At 45.9% G+C, this 19,319-nt stretch overlaps 1 protein-coding gene across 2 annotated transcripts in view; it reads right to left on the bottom strand.

The window, feature by feature from the left end:
- The window catches only part of LOC119164360 (juvenile hormone acid O-methyltransferase), a 66,935-nt gene that overhangs the window by 12,956 nt on the left and 34,660 nt on the right, over positions 1 to 19,319 (bottom strand). The window contains exons 1-3 of one of the 2 annotated variants that reach the window (XM_037416535.2): positions 13,008 to 13,205; positions 8,723 to 9,353; positions 2,339 to 2,495 (exon numbers count right to left, since the gene is read on the bottom strand). In XM_037416535.2, coding sequence (XP_037272432.2) covers positions 2,339 to 2,495; positions 8,723 to 9,313 — 748 coding nt within the window. In that variant the 5' untranslated portion in view covers positions 9,314 to 9,353; positions 13,008 to 13,205. Of the gene's footprint in view, positions 1 to 2,338; positions 2,496 to 8,722; positions 9,354 to 13,007; positions 13,206 to 19,319 lie in introns of those variants that run through there. The other variant, XM_037416537.2, reaches the window with a different exon arrangement.

The following is a 19,319-nucleotide window of genomic DNA, read 5'->3' as shown; positions in this document are numbered from 1 at the left end:
GCGGAAGCCCAAACTCCACGTCCATCGCCTCAGTCACTGGAACGTTGTCTTTCACAAAGCCACAGAAAAATTTAAAAAGTAGTTGACTGCAGTGTTTTACACCAGAATCGCTTCGTTTTCGTTGTCTTGGGAGAAAAATACATACGTTTTTTAGGCACTTTTCGTAGAAGTAATGCACACTTTAAAATTCGGCGCAACGTATTCAGCGGGCAGCAGTGGCAGAATTTAGCAACGCCAGGTACCAGATTATGTTAACGCAAAAATTGAGCATCCTACAATATCGGTGTGCATTTGCTGAACACAATGCAAAATTGAAACACCTAAAAAGCTGCTCTGAGAATTCGCAGTGGGCCTTGAAATTTATTGGCGGGTTTCTATTTTGTTGCTTCTATTTTTAGCACGGAAATGTTTTACACTGGGGTCCGCCAATACTTCAGTCACGCATTCCGGTCAAAGAATCACATCTAAAGAGTGCACATCATCAAACGGCGAAAAAAAAAAGATCTGTCATCTGTGGTAGAGCTCACGACGCCTCGGTGCACGGCAGCAAATGCAGGGCACGCTGTCCACTCTGCCACGGGGAAACACTCAGAAGGCATTTTAGACGCACCTTTTATATCTAACACTGTCATTTTCACAGTGATCCTGGAAGAGCGAAGTAATTTACATTAACCATGACATTTGCGATGAGCTCCTTAGACGAGTTCTTTTGCACGTTTCTGCCGTTAGGTGCCTTTCTAGTAAAAGAAGTTAAAACTTGTCGACGCCTTAACGCACCATCGTGGAGACAGGTTAGCCCCAGCGTCAGCCTCACGCATAGGCATAGCATTTATTCATACGACGCGCACATGCTTCGGCCATGGCTGTAACACTACGCTTCCCACTTACGCCTACCGCGTCGAAATGTGCGGCCGGCCAACAGAGAAAACGTGACGAGTGTTGCGTTTCCCTCTTGTCGGGAAGTGGTGTTCAGTAACTCTACAACATGCTGCGAGTGGGCGAGCTTAGCGCAAGTATGGCGTACACGCTCTTGTGGCTGTCATTACGCAGCCTCTGACTCCACTGTTACCGTTAACTACTACAGTTAACACATGCAACTATTACAACAACGAAATGTTTATTCATTCATCTTGGACGTAAGTCGTTGAGATGAATATCCATCACCAAGCGCCAACGAGGATGCGTCCACTTTAAAGGGTGCTATAGCAGTCAAGGAACGTGGTGCGTCTTACATCAATGTGCACAAGATTTTAAACTGTACTTCAGTAAAGACACGTTTTACTGTAGTGTTAGGCCATGTCATATCGAAGAGCGCGATGACCTTAAAGTGTACACAAGACCTTAAACCATACTTCCCTAAAAGCACGTTTTACTTTCGTGTTAGACCATATCTTGAAATTGAAGAGCACGATGACCTCAAGAATCAATTTTTGTTGATGTCTTGATTGGGTGCTAGGTGATGTAACGAACGTTTGATTGGAGCACTGATAGTGATTTTTGGAAATCACGGACGCGTGTTCAGTGGGAGCCATATTGAAAAGAGTCTATTTTGTTCTACCCCCCTCCCCCCCCCCCAACCTTGCTTATGTTTCAATTCCATCTGAGTCACGATGACACTTGTCTGTCCATTCCATCTGACGAAACAGTGCCTCCCTCCATTCTGTGGCAGCTTTCCGCCAAAATGATTGACAGCATGTTCTTTCCCGTATGCCATACTTCCGCCTGACCATCAGGCGAGTCATGACAAACTCCGTACGGTGCGATGTATGTTTCTCTTTGCCCTTTCAGACGTTTCTTTCTGTGCTAGCAACCATAATTACGAGGTAGCTCTCAGGTGTACGACAATCCAAAACGTCAGTGATCGTACTAAAGGCGGCAAAAGTTTACCTTGGCCGTCTTCACTACCGTACAGAAGGCGCAATACCAAGTTTCATACTTCCTCAACGAAGCATGCACAAACAAAAAGCAAGACGCGGGCAAAAACGACTCACGGTGACCATTACGCTAGTTATACTCGCATGTATTTCGGAAAGCTCACAAACTGGCTATTCCTTTGCAGGGATTCGGAAAAATAGCGGTCGGCATTTTTTTTGTTTCATAAAACCTTCACCTGACAGGCTAACGCAGTACTCATTTTTGATACACTTGAAAAGAATGCCTCAAATCCCAAATAATTATTACTTCTTTTAGGAATTTCGGAAAATTTTCGTACTTGATACCACAGACTCAGCTACACTCCGGAACAATTAATTAGAGTGGTCGACTGAACCAAGCAATTTTCATTCCCTGCGTTTAAGTGTGTTCTTGCCGCAATAATGTGGTCCAATGAAGTCATTACCTATGATTTCTTCTTCACTCCATCCATCCAACACTGTCGATGTTAGGGCTTCCATAATGGTCGGGAAAAGTTCAGCCTCTCGCAAAAGTCTGGAGACAAGTCGCAACATATCCCTTTTGTTCATATCTTGCGTTTTCGGAATGGCCTTCAGCAGCGTCTGTTAAGGGAAAGAAACATGCAGCAATACTGGTCAACCAAATTATCGAAAAGTTATACCACACCAAATATCTATAGTATCTTTAGTGCAGTCAACGTCCGCTAATTAGAAAAAAAATTGAAATGAGTTTCTACACCGGCTACATTATCGAAAGCATTTCCTTACTTTCCAATATCAAACTTACGCACACAAAGTGCGTTAGGGAAAACAGATTTGGTTGTTCTATAGCATGTAGCCCCTAAGGCTAGCATTTCCTCATACTGTTAGCTTTGATAGTACGCTTTCAATGCAACTTGAGTTTAATTGCTTAGCTGTCGAAATTATAGTATTTATTTTCAGCTTATGGTACGAATTTACATCCTTAAGTGGTCAAATATTTCAACGACAAGATCCAGTTGCTACATTATAAACTAATCAGTAGCCCAGCAATCAATGAACTTGTCTTACGAACTGCTTGGAGGCTTCAAGGGTGCTTAAACTGTCTGTTTTAACTCCTCAGAGTAAGTATGTCAAATTAATAGAGCTCACTGTAGCGTCGCTGTCCTTGGAACGCGGTGTTATAGAAACATATTGCTACGTAGCTATCGCAGGAAGGGTGAACCATTCTGTGGTCAGAAGACGACGAAGAGGACTGGTTTGCTCACTCTGTGTGCTGCGCTCCGATTTTATCGGTGTAAATACACTGCCAAATAGTCTAGTCCTATCTCATTTTACGTAACATATTTGTGGGGGAGGTGCTGGTCCTTCCCTGTACCCATCACGATGCTCCACAGCGGCCGCATCAACACGGGTTCTACCATGTCACAGGTTCAAGGTAGATTGTCTTCATCACCCGCCTCCTCTGTGAATCCTACCTACGTTGTTCTACCTCCTGCTCATGATCCTGGCGTATTTTCTGGACAAGATGGCCTTGACGTTGACAAGTGGCTTAACGTGTATGAACGGATCAGTGCCAGCTATAGGTGGGACCCAACACTCATGCTTGCCAACGTGCTTTTTTACCTTGATGGCCCTCCGTGGGTGTGGTTCAAGACGCACGAAGCCGACATTACCAGCTGGGACACATTCAAGGAGAAGATCCGTGACCTTTTCGGGAACACCGATGCACGACAGATAACTGCGCGAAATCAGTTGGCTACTCGGGCACAGACGTCTACCGAATCCTACGTCGCGTATATTCACGACGCCATCGCCCTTTGCCGCCAGGTTGATGAACACATGCCCGAGCCTGAGAAGGTATTGAATGTGCCTAAAGGCATCGCCGACGATGCCTTCAACCTGCTTGTATACACTAACGTCACCACCATTGACGAAATCATGAAAGAGTGCCGGCGGTTTGAACACGCCAAGAGCCGCCGTAATACGGAGAGATTCACACGACTGCCCAACACGGCCGACGTCATCGTGTGAAGGCGCTCGCCAACCCCACCTACCTATGACCACGTCACCCGCTTTGTTCGTCGGGAGCTTGAAGCTGCCTGTCCAGCTTCCATTCAACAGCCTGTTTGTACAACTCAAGCCTTTGACCCATCACACCTATTGGTAGCCTTAATTCAAGCTGTGGTAAAGCAGGTGTTTGCTAATCTCAGTCTTCCATCAACATGTCCCGTGACTCACCCTGAAGCACGCCCATACCCCTCAGGTAACGCTCGCCGATCTCCTCCATCATTACCTTTTCGGAACCCTACGCAATGGCGAACCCCTGACGACCAGCCAATCTGCTTTTCCTGTCATCAACCTGGACATATTTCTCATTATTGCCGCCACCGTTGATCCAACCCACCACATCAGAGGTACCCTACTTATATGCGCCCTACCACTTCTGGACGTCCAGCTGCTACACTGTCCAACTTTTACTCGCCGCCTCCTCACGAGCCTCTGCCCACTGACCGCTAGTTCTTCCAGTCACCGCTACTCCCACTCCCCGTCGCTGCTACGCCGCCAATGCCGCTTTCCGCCGCCTCGGCGCTTTTCCTCACCGAGCTTCTCTGGACGATCGCAGCAGGAAAACTAGATATTGCAGCTTATGGAGGTGAAGCTGCAGTACCAACGAGACCCGGAAACCCTCTACTGACGCTGCCCACACACCACAGTCTCATTGAAGTAAAAGTCGACAATGTTCCTGTTACTGCCCTTGTTGACACAGGCGCCCACTTATCTATTATGAGCGCACATCTACGCCGCCGTTTGCAGAAGATCATGCCGCCCTCTACGACTCAAGCCATACGTGTTGACGATGGCCGCGCTGTAGAAGTCGTCCGAATGTGCACTGCTCTATTCAACATTGCTGGTCGTCACGCCGTAGTCCTTTTTGCTGTTCTAGATCGTTGCCCTCATGACCTCATACTATGACTTGATTTCCTTTTGGCACACTCGGCTTTAATTGACTGTTCTTCTGGCACGCTCAGCCTCGACCTTCCTCTGCTCTATGAATCCTGTGAAAAGCCTGTCAGCCACTTAGGTCCAACCACTTTTGTTCGCTTGCCGCCTCAAGCTGTGACATACGTCTGTCTGTCATCGACCCCTCCAGTTCCCGACGGGGACTACATCGTTACACCACGACTACATCACTACACCAGACGCACGACTGACGCGCAGTGTTACAGTGCTGCATACGATCGCCACCATAGTGGGCAACTGTGTGTTTCTTCCGCTCCTAAATTCCGGCCTCATTCCTCAAGTGTTGCCCTACCAGATGTCGATTGCTCAACTCGCTGTCGTAAGAGATGATGACATAAGCGTTGCCGCTGTAACTGTTCTGGACCAAGCCAAAGTCTCACGGTTACCCAGTTCTGCCGAGACCATCTTTCGAAATATGATTGAACCAGACCTTTCGCCTGATCAGGCCGACGCTCTCTTTCGCGTTTTGGCCTCCTTAGGTGACATTTTTGATATCTGTGATCGCCTCTTGTGGCAGACTAATATTGTGAAGCACCGAATTCACACTGGTGACTCTGCGCCCATCCACCGTCGGCCTTATTGCGTGTTCGCATCAGAACGAGCAGTTATTCAGAAAGAAGTGGACAACATGCTATTGAAACACATCATCGAACCATCGTCAAGCCCTTGGGCCTCCCTAGTGATCTTGGTAAAGAAGAAAGACGGCTCCCGTTGTTTCTGTATTGATTGTCGGCACCTCAACAAAATAACCAAAAAAGACGTGTATCCTCTTCCACGTATTGGCGGCGCACTTGACTGTCTTCATGGCGCCACCTTTTTTTTTCATTTCTCGACTTCTGATCTGGCTACTGGCAAATTGCTGTAGACGAAATGGATCGTGACAAAACTGCATTCGTCGCCCCCAACAGCCTTTACCAATTGAAGGTCATTCCGTTTGGTCTGTGCGACGCCCCAGCAACCTTCGAGAGAATGATGGACACGCTGCTTCAAGGATTGAAATATGCGACGTGCTTGTGTTACTTAGATGACGTGATTACCTTCTCACCCACCTTCGCCACACACCTTGAACGCCTTTCAACCATTCTATCAACAATCCTACATGCCGGCCTCCAGCTGAATTCCTCGAAGTGCCGCTTCGGCCTTCGTCAACTTACTGTGTTGGGCCACCTTGTTGACGCTTCCGGTGTACAACCAGACCCGGCTAAATTACGCGCAGTAACAAACTTTCCCGTTCCGCACTCTATCTAGATGTTCGCAGTTTCGTGGGCCTATGCTCTTATTTTCGCTGGTTCGTAAAAGACTTTGCGGCACTCAAACGCCCACTCACAGACCTTCTCAAACACGACGTCCCGTTTAGTTGGGGTCCTCTTCAAGCGAACACTTTCTCTTGACTAATCACCGCTCTAACGACACCACCGATACTTGCACAATTCGACCAAAATGCTGCTACAGAAGCGCGGACAGACGCTAGCGGTCACGCCATCGGCGCAGTTTTGGCCCAAACACAGCGGGGCACTGATCGTGTAATTGCATACGCAAGTCGTCTTCTTTCAAAGTCGGAGCGTAACTACTCTATAACAGAACGAGAATGCCTTGCCCTTGTCAGGGCAGTTTCGAAATTTCGCCCTTACTTGTATGGCCACCCGTTCCTTATCGTCACAGATCATCACGCCCTCTGTGTGCTTTCTTCACTGAAGGACCCTTCTGGACGACTTGGTCGTTGGGCGTTGCGTCTTCAGGAGTACTCCTACTCAGTTATCTACAAGTGTGGATGCCTCCATCTGGACGCCGATTGCTTGTCCCGCTACCCTGTTGACGAACCAGATGAATCGGTTGGCGAGCCTGGCCCCAGCGTCATGTTCATGTCTAGGTTTCGTCAGATTGGTGACGAACAGCGTCGCGATCCTTCGTTGCGGTCACGTATTGCTTGTCTGGGATCTGACCCTAATGACATGTCACTCCACATGTTCGTAGCCAGATGGCCCTGAGCTACTTCTAGTCGTGCTTAACCATCTCCGTTCAGTGGTCCTGCATTAGCTTCAAGACGAACCAACTTCCGGCTACTTTGGTGTATCTCACACGTACGACCACGTCCGGCGCCGCTTTTTTTGGCGTGGTCTCGCGCAGTCGGTTGGATGCTACGTGGGCTCCTGCAATAAATGCCAACGGCGAAAACGACCTGCCGCACCCCCTGCTGGACTCCTTCACCCTATCTCCATCCCTACCGAACCTTTCTTCCGTGTTGGTGTAGACCTCCTCGGACTGCTACCTGAATCAAACTCTGGAAACAAGTGGGTCGCTGTTGCTATAGACCATGCGACCAGGTTCGCCATCACGAGAGCGCTCCCCAACAGCACTGCAAAACGTCGCCGACTTTTTGCTCCACGATGTAATTCTACACCATGGCACTCCTCGGCAATTGCTCACCGATCGTGGAGGTGCATTTTTGTCACGCGTACTCGACGACCTTTTGCGCTCTTCCTCAACGCAACACAAACTGACCACTTCGTACCATCCTCAAACAAATGGCTTTACCGAACGCCCAAATCACACCCTCTCGGACATGCTCTCGATGTATGTCTCATCTGACCACCATGACCCGGATATAGCGCTACCTCACGTGAAGTTCACCTATAATTCATCCCGTCATGACACAACAGGTTATTCACCATTTTATATGATCTATGGCCGTAATCCAACCTTACCACTGGACACCCTACTACCGACTACTACACCTCCACGGAGCGAATACGCACGTGATACTATCGCTCGTGCCGACCACGCACATCAGATTCGCCACTCTGGGCTGTTGACTTCACAAGCAACCCAGAAGGCTTTCTACGACAGCAAGCATGTCGACGTTGACTTCTCACCTGGTTCTCCAGTTCTTCTATGGCACCCAGTTCGCAGTGTTGGATTGTTAGAGAAGTTGCTATCTCCGTACCAGTTACCTTACCGTATCATACGACGGGTAACGGACGTTACCTAAGAGGTCATTCCAGTCTCCTGGACTAACCTGTCTGCAAACATCCTCAGTGGCGTAGTCCACGTCAGTAGGTTAAAGCATACCACCCCAGGTGGTCTAAATTTCCGGAGCCCTCCACTACGGCGTCTCTCATAATCATATAGTGGTTTTGGGACGTTAAACCCCACATATCAATCAAAGGTTAAAGCATACCGCCCTCCTTCTGAAAAACACCTATAAAGTGCACCGAGTCAGTACTTTTACAACCGAACGGTAATGCTACGTAGCTATCGCATGAAGGGTGAACCATTCTGTGATCAGAAGACGACGAAGAGGACTGGTTTGCTCGCTTTATGTGCTGCGCTCCCATTTTATGGGTGTATATACACTGCCAAATAGTCTAGTCCTATCTCATTTTACGTAACAATATTTTTATACTGAACCATAGAGTCTCTTGAATTATTTTATCGTGGTACCATTTTTTGTACTTTTTACACACAATTTGTACCATGTACCTAACGCATAAAAAATGAGTTGTGGCCTTCTCATTCTAGTTGCCTCTGGTCGTAATATTTTTTGCGACTTGGAACAACTTTCTAAATATTCGTGGTGAAAACTTCCGCAACCGGGCTGCAGAGCCTTGGAAGTTACATAATACGCCCAATTCACAGCGTCGAATCTCACCAATAGACTTCTACGTGTGGCTGCTTGACCAGACGAGTTGTTTGCCAGCCATCTATCATCGCCAGAGCTAGCTATTTGCTTTGGTCTACGTGAACTGTGTCCTGACATCGAATTCACGTGAGCTGCTTCAAACAACTCAAAGACTACCGTGCCGATGCCTCTTTTTTTTCAAGCATACCTCCGAGTACTTTGCCCACGGTTCCGTTCTCGCAGCAACCTTCCAAAGTTGCGCCGGCTGGAGTGCTGCGCAAAACAAGAGCAGACATTCTCCCGTAGACGACATCAGTCTGTTGATGTTCTTGAACGCTGCGGTGATGTCATCCACCCAGTGGAGACAGAAGAAAGAGTATACCCTTTCAAACTGACCGAACTCTTCTAGAAACTGCGTGACGTCAGCACAGATGTCGAGTACTTCGAAGCCAATCTTCTCGTGGACCGAGTTGCGTCTTGCGTACTCGACCATTTCTCGGGAGCAGTCGACGCCCACGATTCTCCGGCAGGGAAGGCACTGAGGCATCAAGACGTCCCGGGTGAAGTCGCCCGTTCCACAGCCTACGTCGAGGAACTGTTGCGATGGGTCTGGCTCTGCACTGAAGGCCAGTTGGCAAAAGTCGAGGATGAATTGGCTGTACTTGCGCTGTATTCTGTGGTGTTTCGCGTACTCCGAAACGCAGAAATGTACGTTGTTGCCGTTTGGCCTACTGCAATGGTCTGGGTGGTCATCAACAATTGTAGAAGTGCCACTGGGAGCGCCAGCTTGGCTAGGCATCTTTGGGAATGTTCACAGGTGTACTAATCTCCGAATTTACCTGGAAGATGCAGAAACGGGTAATGTTATTAAGACTGGGTAATTTTATTGTCAACGAATGAACAAGGTAGGCTATTTTATGCAGCTACTACAGCTTTTCATCAATAATATTCTCGTGCAACTATGTCACCTCAGCTAGGAAGTGACATGATATATAAGAGTATAATACTTTAGCTCACCCAAAAGCAGGACAAGAAGGAAACAGACGAGTGCTAGCTCTCAACTAATTTATTTTTGAAAGGAAGAAAACATATAAGGACACATGGTAACTCTGAAACATGGTATGCTTCGAAGTCAGGTTTGTTAGCATTAATCCACGTCCGACCTAAGAGAAATCTTTTGGAGTACGGTCCCTGGATAGCTTGCAATTCAGAAGTGCTCCGCTGGACGATCTTTGAAAGCCACCGCGAATCACACACATTGTGCCGCCATCATCATCATCATCATCACCATCACCATCATCATCATCAGCCTGATTATTTTCGCTGAAGGACAAAAGCCTCTGCCATGTTCCTCCAATAAATTTTGTCCGGTGCTTGCTCCAGCCACTTTATACCCACCAACTTTAAAATATAATCTGCCCGCCCAACTTTCTGTCTACTTCTAACCCACTTTCTTTTTTTTCGGAGATCTGGACAGTTACCTTTAATGAGCAGCGGTTATTATGTCTCTGCGCTACATTACCAGTCCATGTTCATTTCTTCTTCGTTTCAACCATGATATGCTTAACCCCGGTTTGTTTCCTGATCCAAATTGCTCTCTTCTTGCCTACTGAGGTTACACATTTCTTTTTCTTTTCTTTTCCATCGCTCGCTGCGTCGTCCTCAGATTAAGCTGAACCCTCTCTGTAAACTTCAGGTTTCTGATTCGTAGGTAAGTACTGGCAAGGTACATCTGTTATATACCTTCCTCTTCAGAAATAGTGGCAATCTACCAGTCATGATTTGAGAAAGCTTGCCAAACGTGCTTAATCTTATTCTTACTTACTTGGTCATTTCAATCTCGTGGTTCGGCTTTGCGTTTACTACCTGTCCCAATTACACACATTCCTTCACAACTCCAAGTGAACTGCCACCTATCTCGAAGCGCTGTTCTCTTGCGAGGTTGTTTTCCATTAGTTTTGTTTTCTGTTAGTTATTTTATGATTTACCTTTCAGCTATCCTTGTCTATTTCAGTAATGATAAATTGCAATTCATCTCCGAGTTACTCAGCAATGCAATGCCATCGGCGAAGCGCAGGTTACTAAAGTACTATCTAACTCTTTTCCTGAACTCTTTCCATTCTAGGCCTCCGAAAACCTCTTATAAGCGCGTGGTAAATAGCATTGCGTAGGTTGTATCGCCTTGTCCTATACCCTTTTTATTAGTAATCTGTAGCTTTCCTTATGGAGCACTTTGGGGCCAGCTAATCTTCTGCCGATTTCTTCCAGAAAGATGTAAATGTTTCGTTGATGCCCTGATTCCGCCGTGTCTGCATGACTGCTGACATATTTTCTGAATCAAATGCCTTGTTGTATTCTATGGAAGCTACGTATTGTGCTTGGCTGTATTCTGAGTATTTCTCTAATACATATTGATAGTATGAATGCGGTCGATTGTTCAGTAACCTGTTCGAAATCCTGCTTGTTTTTCTGGTTGATGGAATTTATTGGTATCTTAATTTTGTTAGTAATTACCTATATAAATAGCATGTATACCACGGAGAACAAGCTCATCGTGCTGTAATTTTTCGGGGCCTTGTCGTACCCAAACATTGTGTAAAAAATTAGGAAACAAGTCGACGCTACAGGCTGAATATAAGAGCACTTCCTGAAGCTTTATGAAGCCTCACGAAGAGCCAGAACAGAACGCGCAGAGTTCAGTGTAGAACGCTCATCAACTGAAGTTGTACGGACATGCTAGGTCTTAGAGACTTTCACGTCTCATATTAATTTTTCATCAGCCAAGTACAGCCGCACACATCATGCGAGAGTTCGACTGCAACCAAGGCGTCCTATACATGAATTTCCCTGAGTAGTAACAGTTACGGTGGTCTGGTTTTTGGTTGAAACTAACTTTTGCTGGTCGAGGTTGGTGGTTCCAGAATGGTGAAATAAAAGCGCAATCACCATTTTTAGCTCAGAGAGAGGTCTAAAAAAGATTACATAATGAGAATGCACGGCGTAAACGAACACATCAACTTACGTTTTCATAGCTGTTGAAGGTAGAGATTTCACTTTATACGAGCGAAAGCTCCAACTATATTTTAAAATGATTACTTGATACTTTTTTTTCTCTCATTCGAGCGCACACGATTGACTTAGATTGTCCGCCGTGACGGAACAATGCTTATGGTGCTCATATGCTGGCCCCAACGTCGCGGGTTCGATTAGAGCCACGGCAGTGAAATTTCGATGGAAGCAGAAAAGTAGAGGTCCATGTACTGTGTGATGTAAGTGCACGTTAAAGAACACCAAATGAAAAAAATGGCAGTGGCTTAACCCAGATATGCCAGGATACACGTTGCGTTAGCAAAGGTTCAGCTGATTATTCTTGGCTTTCCAGAGTGTCTAGGATTAGCTTGATTATCATGCTTACTGCTGCTGCAATGACACACGTATATTTATTTTGCCGGGCAACTACTTCGGGATCCGATGAGTTAAGCTTCTCCGCTCTACTGCACCGTTGAGCAGCATTTGCGCTCTCCTTCTCCATGGCTATACCACAGTGGCAAACGCCAATCAGAGGCGCTATCAAGCGGATCAGGCGCAGTGTCAGAGGGCGACTGCACAGGGAAGGCACGTGCGTCGGTGTCCATATGTCTACCAAGGCTATGACGGCACTCCTCTGGAAAGCGCACACCGGCGGCGGTGAGTCGCGCGCGGCCGCGGCCGAGTGCGAGGGAGGTGCCGGCTCCGGTGCGTGACACCACTGATCGTCTGCGCAGCGCATCGAATTGCGCGCACACCGGCGGCGGAGTATCATTGCGCATGCGCAGACCAGTGCCACGTGAAATTGGCTCAGCGAGGCCAGTGTAGCTAACGCTACAAATAAAATTCTCTTAGTCTTCACTATGGCGTCTTTCATAATCGTATCATTGTTCTGGGATGTGAACACCATAAATATTAATGACTTGAATGGTTTTCTAACGCCGGGTAAAGCTACTATGTGCTGCCCTGCCTGTTTTTGATACTTCTGATAGCAGTTGAATATCTTGTTACGTTTTCTCATATTACGCACGTCCTTCTAGTCAGTAGCCTTGTCTCTTAATTGTTGAAGAGAAATAGGGACAGCGAGGTATATATCGGTAAATCTTCTGAATCCCCCCAAAAATAAAGTTCCGCCTGGGTGGGCAAGTGGCTAAGGTAATCGGCTGCTGACCTGCAGGTCGCGGGAAGGAATCCGGGTGGCGGCGGCTGCGTTTTCAATGGAGGTGAGAATGCTGTAGGCCCGTATGCTCAGATTTGGGTGCACGTTAAAGAAGCCCAGGTGATCAAAATATTCGGAGCCCTCCACTACGGCGTCTCTCATAATCGTATGGTAGTCTTGGGACGTTAAACTTCACATATCAAGCAGTCACAAAAGTTATTACAGTGTCATACAACTACGGCCCTTGTAAAACACTGTCACGCCAGCGATATTACACCGCATATTGAATTAAAAATCACAAACTTACCAAGAAGATAAACAACAACTTCCGCCGTACAGCGTGAACGAGGTAAAGTTGCAACGAGGTGACGCTACGGTGAATGCTGGCCTTGCCACAACGCTTAAGTAACGTGTACAGGGCCTCAAGGGGCATGTGCGAACACTTTAGCAAATCGTTACCTCACTTAAGGTAGAGCAGTTGCCCCGTGTTGGACGAACGTTATTAGGGTCTCAGTTGAAAATTTTGCAATTGAAAGTAGCCATTTCATCCGGCAGTCACAAGGGCAGAAAAAAAAAGATAGCCGAACACCTGTTTTGAAGCCAGAATAACAAGCGTTTGTTTTTAATTTGTTCAGAAGGTTAATAATTAGCTTACGAAGTATTGCGAGCAGGAAACGAAAACATACTTACATTTTAGAAAGCATCCTGAAGCTTCTTTATCAAAAAAGGTCGATGTACGTGTGATTACAGCACTGCAATCGTATAAATAATCCACCATGTTCAATTAAAACACTGAGTCAACAAACCCGTTGAATTAAAATTTTTAGCACTCGCTGTGCGGTATAAATTGGATGTGAAGCGGAGTGCTGTGTTTGTTGGCATTCCATGCAACGTCTGCTTCCCTACAAAGGTGCGTTCAAACACCTCTAACATGAAATGGTATTAGTCATGCTAAATTGATATTTTTAGAATACATCGGTCGCCCGCTGTCAGTACTCTCTGTTCACCAGCTGCCTTCTATCACTTTAACGAAACTGTCATATTAATCAAGTGTGTTTGTTATTTACCCCGTTTTCTGACCATTATTTCTTCGATGGCCTTTGGGACCAGCGCTTATTAGATCTACAGTCTATCGGCTCCTGCTGAACATTTGTAAATGTTGGTGTAGATGTAGACTCTAAACTTCTGGTTCACACCCACCATGAAGGATCGGCCTTGAATCGGGTAGCTTAACAAAAAGGAACATATATAATTAAATACCAGACAGAAGAATATTAGCCGAAGTATTGATTTTTTTGTAATTTATTCCTGACAAAATTTTGGATAACTTAGTTCCTACTGAAAGAGCAATAAATGAGTGATATCACAGCAAATGTTTCGGTAGTGTACATCGATTAACTGAGAACCTTTTGGAATTAAGGTTATTAAGTAAATCTCTTCGACTGTGCAATGAAGTCTTACACGACCTCGCTCATTTGTAATTTATTCCTGACAAAATTTTGGATAACTTAGTTCCTACTGAAAGAGCAATAAATGAGTGATATCACTGCAAATGTTTCGGTAGTCTACATCGGTTAACTGACAACCTTTTGGAATTAAGGTTATTGAGTAAATCTCTTCGACTGTGCAATGAAGTCTTACACGACCTCGCGCGTTTGTAATTTATTCCTGACAAAATTTTGGATAACTTAGTTCCTACTGAAATTGCAATAAATGAGTGATATCACAGCAAATGTTTCGGTAGTCTACATCGGTTAACTGAGAACCTTTTGTAGTTAAGGTTATTGAGTAAATCTCTTCGACTGTGCAATGAAGTCTTACACGACCTCGCGCACTTTCCTGTTGCTATGCTCTAGGGTTTGTGCACCGAGGGATAGTAAATTTGTCGTTGTCAAAGCTAATCTAAGGATTCGTAACGGAATTTCTAGTGATAGCTTTCCTACTCATGGAAACTTTCAATGAGAGATCAAAAAGTGTTCCGCAATTTTCTGTTCTCCACAAAAAAAAAAAAAAAACAGAGCGGGGAGGGAGTCAAGACTGCTCTAAATAAATAAAAATTTAATGCAAGAATACGACAGCGTAATCGAGTCATTCAAGCTTCCAGGTATCGGTTATGCCATGGGGAAGCTTTCCAGGGTGTCATTAGATGTTCGAAGTCTGGAAATTTTTTTAAAGATGGTGTAGAGAATTCTCGCATCATTTGCCTCCTATATCTAGGCGCTACTATAAATGCTGTTGTTGGGTAATATTGATAGCTGGTCCATCTAACCCCGATTTCACTAGTGCATCACCTGTTTCATTTAGAGTTATGCCTCTACACTTTAAATGAAATCCTGGCGAGACTACACGGCCGCAGGCAGGAAATCGAGTCAAATTATCGCCGCTTCTAGGCAGCTTCGTAGCCGTGTTGCAGAGAAATCGGCCCGATTTGAAGTGGCCTTCAGAATAGCCGGGACAAAATGTAGCCGGGATTTTAGGTCAAATTTTTCCTCCCAAGTTACGGCCTGCGGTTAGGCGTGACTTAACGCAAGCGACCCCGCCTTGATCCGGTGGCGGAGAAAAGTACTATTTTACGCTTTTCAGAGCAGTTTCTCGCCTAGAATGCGGTGGATATTACGACTAAATCTAATTAGAGAACTATTGTGTCACAATTACCTATATTTGCGGGAATAACATGCAAAGCACAGCCCTGGAGTCAAACTCGGGACCACATATACGTGAAGCAGATGTCTTACCCATTGCACCACAACGCCAGCGCATGACGGCGACTCTTTTTGCGTGGGTATATATCTACCGAGAGGGTTTTTGCAAACCGTCTTCGGAACCTTGAACTGTTTTTGTGTCATGTGCACGCGTTTGATCAGCGAATAGTTTGTAGGGCTTCATGAATTCGAGACAACCACGGTGAACGCTTTCGGCTCCGACTTCGGTTTATGGTGCGCCGTTCCGCAAGAACAATTAACGCGTGTTTGTGCGTCATTTTAGTGCTTCCCCGTGAACAGCGGGTGTTACGCTCACCGAAGTTCGCGGACGAGGCTGTGTTCGGCTGTCGAAACCTGCTTATGTTTCTCGCGCGTGCGTGTGTTGTGAGAAATGTGGCTGGTTTGTTGATTGATTGATTGATTGATTGATTGATTGATTTGTGGGGTTCAACGTCCCAAAACCACCATATGATTATGAGAGACGCCGTAGTGGAGGGCTCCGGAAATTTCGACCACCTGGGGTTCTTTAACGTGCACCCAAATCTGAGTACACGGGCCTACAACATTTCCGCCTCCATCGGAAATGCAGCCGCCACAGCCGGGATTTGATCCCGCGACCTGCGGGCCAGCAGCCGAGTACCTTAGCCACTAGACCACCGTGGCGGGGCTGTGGCTGATTTGTGTCGGGAGGTACACGAGTGTCAGTGACAGCAGCCTATTCCCAGCTGTTTGAAGAATATTCGCTTTCGCACGTAAACGTCGCATGGGTATTTTAGAGTGCCTACTCTAACATTTGCATTTCGCGCGCGCGAACTGCCGCAACCTGCACGCTGGCGCAGCAGCACCTTTTTAGCATATAAAAGATCACTTATTTCTGCAATTAGAATTTATGCGCCTTATTTCGCTACATAGAGTGCTTTTTACTCACTTTCAGTCTTTAACTGATCTTACTTAATGGGAGTGGCTACTCTTACCTTTATTCAGCATCACATCGTTGTTCAAGTGGATGCCGAAACGCGCGCCAAAGTTAAGTATGATGTACACAAATTAGCGACAGACAAGTCGGTCTCCCTCCAAATAAATAATGCCCCTGCACACCTTTTTCGTGAACGTCAGCATGCAGTTATGGTCAAGAAATGGCGCAGAACGAACCTCAAAATATTTATTCTTACTGGTAGCAGTTGCTCTTTAGAAAATGGGGATTTTTATAGCTGGTACATTATCTCCACAGCAGTACACTGGTTGTCTTGGTCATGGTTTACTGTTAGAAATTCATGCTGGAATATATTGGATCTGTGGTTGCGAGGTGGTAGATCTAGCAGTGAAGAAATATCTGGCCAGTGCGAAGCTGCGAAAACTGCATCAACACCCTTCAACGCTTAATCTCTCAACTTTTCTGCACATATCATTACTGTACGCTTTCAGTCTTTCAGATTCACAGCCCCACGTACTCTCCTCCTTGGCTGCCGGAAATCATTCCAATGACAGGTTACAGAGCGGCCTTCGATGTTGTACGCCCAGACAGCATCAGATGATTGCTGCCTCCAGTCCCGCACGGTCAGCACCACTCCGTGCCAAAGCTACTTTCTTTTCTTGTTCTCGTCAGTTAAAGTGCATTAACTAATCAAATGGAAAACCGGAGCTTCACGCGGACATCAAGTTACCGCCATTCCGACAGAATACCACCATTGAAAAAAATATTTTTTTTAATTCTTCGACACTCACCAGTGAAGAGCTGAAAAAGCACACAGCTTTAGGCTGTCCGGCAAGGCGAAGATGCCACCTGGGTCCTAGGACTTCGAGCGGTCACCTGAGATACCACCATCATAATGGACGGAGGGTAGGAAGGGACAAGGATTAATACCTTTTTCTTCTACCTCGCCCTAAAGAAACTGTCGGACTTCAAATAAAATTCACTCATTCATTCATTCATTCATTCATTCATTCATTCATTCATTCGTTCGTTCGTTCGTTCATTCGTTCGTTCGTTCATTCGTTCGTTCATTCATTTTTCGGTTTAGCAGGTGGCGCCGGATCTTTCGGTACCTATCAACACTCTTCATTCGGTGACAAACCCTTTCGCGATACTCACAACTCTTGAAGCCCCTCCAAATATTGTTATTTATCAAAATTTTAAATTTCTATTTGATACCACTCACTCACGAGTTTTACCCCTTCGTTTTTGTTCAATTGTCTCAAACCCATCATTCCTTTCAGTGGTACTAGTCACCTGTTCTTACTATTACGTTATGGGGCGCACCGGGAGACTAAACTCGTCATTTCGAACTTTGTGATACTGTAAGAGAATAGACACTCAACTACGTATTATCGGAATTCGTAGGCGCATAGATAGCGATTTAGTGAGAATAGAACTACCAGAAGGGAAGGAAGGTAAAGGAAACACGGGCTCGGTATTCTAGAAAATACATGGAGCGAAGAGTATAGGTGTATAAATGAAGAGACAGTATGGACAAAAATACAGGAAAAGTAGTGTGTGAACAATTGGTGTGAACCCACAGTGAAAGAAAACAGGATCGTAGTACACTAAAGTTAGTGTTGTCAATTGAAATCAACTTTAGCAAGAACCATACGCCTTTCGGGGCACGGTGCAAGTTTGAAAACTGCGAAACGTGGCGCCGATTTTCTTTTTCTGAATGTCGTCTTGCGTCGACGCGATAGGGTTTATGCAACATGAGTGTCAGTTAGGCAGATTGGATGTAGGCACAACATTTTCCTTATCGTCCCTTTCCAGCTACATAAATTGCATGCTGCGATGTTGGTCATTCTAAATGGAAAAGAATGTGCATCCATGAGTGCATCGCACAACCAAGCACATGCGGCACAGTATAGCTGCATCATGATGTGATAGTCCATATTGCAAATTAACTCGCAAGTGTAGTCGATAACTTGCGTGTGGGAGTGGAGTAAACTTCGAGTACGTCAATGCGAAATTGGGAGGTGACGAACGAGTGATAGCAGTTGCCGCGCCACGTTTATTCTACAGTGGGGTATACGGACAACAGTTGACCTTTTTTGATGAGTGGACCCCGCATGTTGATCAGCGATGTCGTAGCCTGCAACTCCGCAGTGGTGCGGGAACATCTAAAATTTAATATCACGTCGTTTTCCGAGCACATGGCGGTAATTGTGCCTCATTTCATAGACCAGCGGCATGTGTATATGACGTTAGGATATTTTGGATTGGTGGAGTAGCAGCTCTAGCTCGCACGCAGAGTAGAGTAGAGTAGAAAATGGGCGCAGTCTCCTTGACTACAGCACCCTATATCACAGAAATTTTGTAAGCTAAAACGCTCTCGAGAAACACAACCAAGTGTCGAGCAAGTTATTAAAAAGAAATTGGCGCTTCCGACATGTACCTTGGGAATCGATAATATGCGAAGCGTGCGAATAGAAGGCGATGACTGTTGTAATTTTTTTAGTTACGAAGTGGCGCTAAAGATGTGTACCAATACACCCACAGACACACGTTAAACAGCCGCATATGTTTCACGTAAGCAGTTGTTCACAGCTGCGTAACGTCGCCAACAGCAACGTGAATATCAATAACACCAGAAGCGGTAAGCTGATACGAAGCGCTGTAGATCGCTAAGGTGGAAGCCCGAGACACTCCTACATAATTGAACTTCAGCGAATGGCGTCTAACTACAGTTGACGTTTACCCGAAGTGACGGATGTATGGTATGAGTACACATGCAGTGCTTAAAAAATTAGATAGCCAGTACTGCGACCACAATCGGCATGTCCCCATTATTAGGGTCCATTGAAAAATAGCTCGGATACCTTGCTTGGCTTTGTAGTTACTTAAGTGCCACGCAGAATGTTAGTGTCGGATTCCTGGTGGGGCCCTGACATTTCTTGTGTCTTTTTCTTTCTGGCTTTTTCTTAACCATCTTGCG

This window comes from Rhipicephalus microplus, chromosome 8 (assembly GCF_043290135.1).
Source record: "Rhipicephalus microplus isolate Deutch F79 chromosome 8, USDA_Rmic, whole genome shotgun sequence".
NCBI classification, from domain to species: domain Eukaryota; kingdom Metazoa; phylum Arthropoda; class Arachnida; order Ixodida; family Ixodidae; genus Rhipicephalus; species Rhipicephalus microplus.
This window is presented reverse-complemented; position numbering and strand designations above follow the sequence as displayed.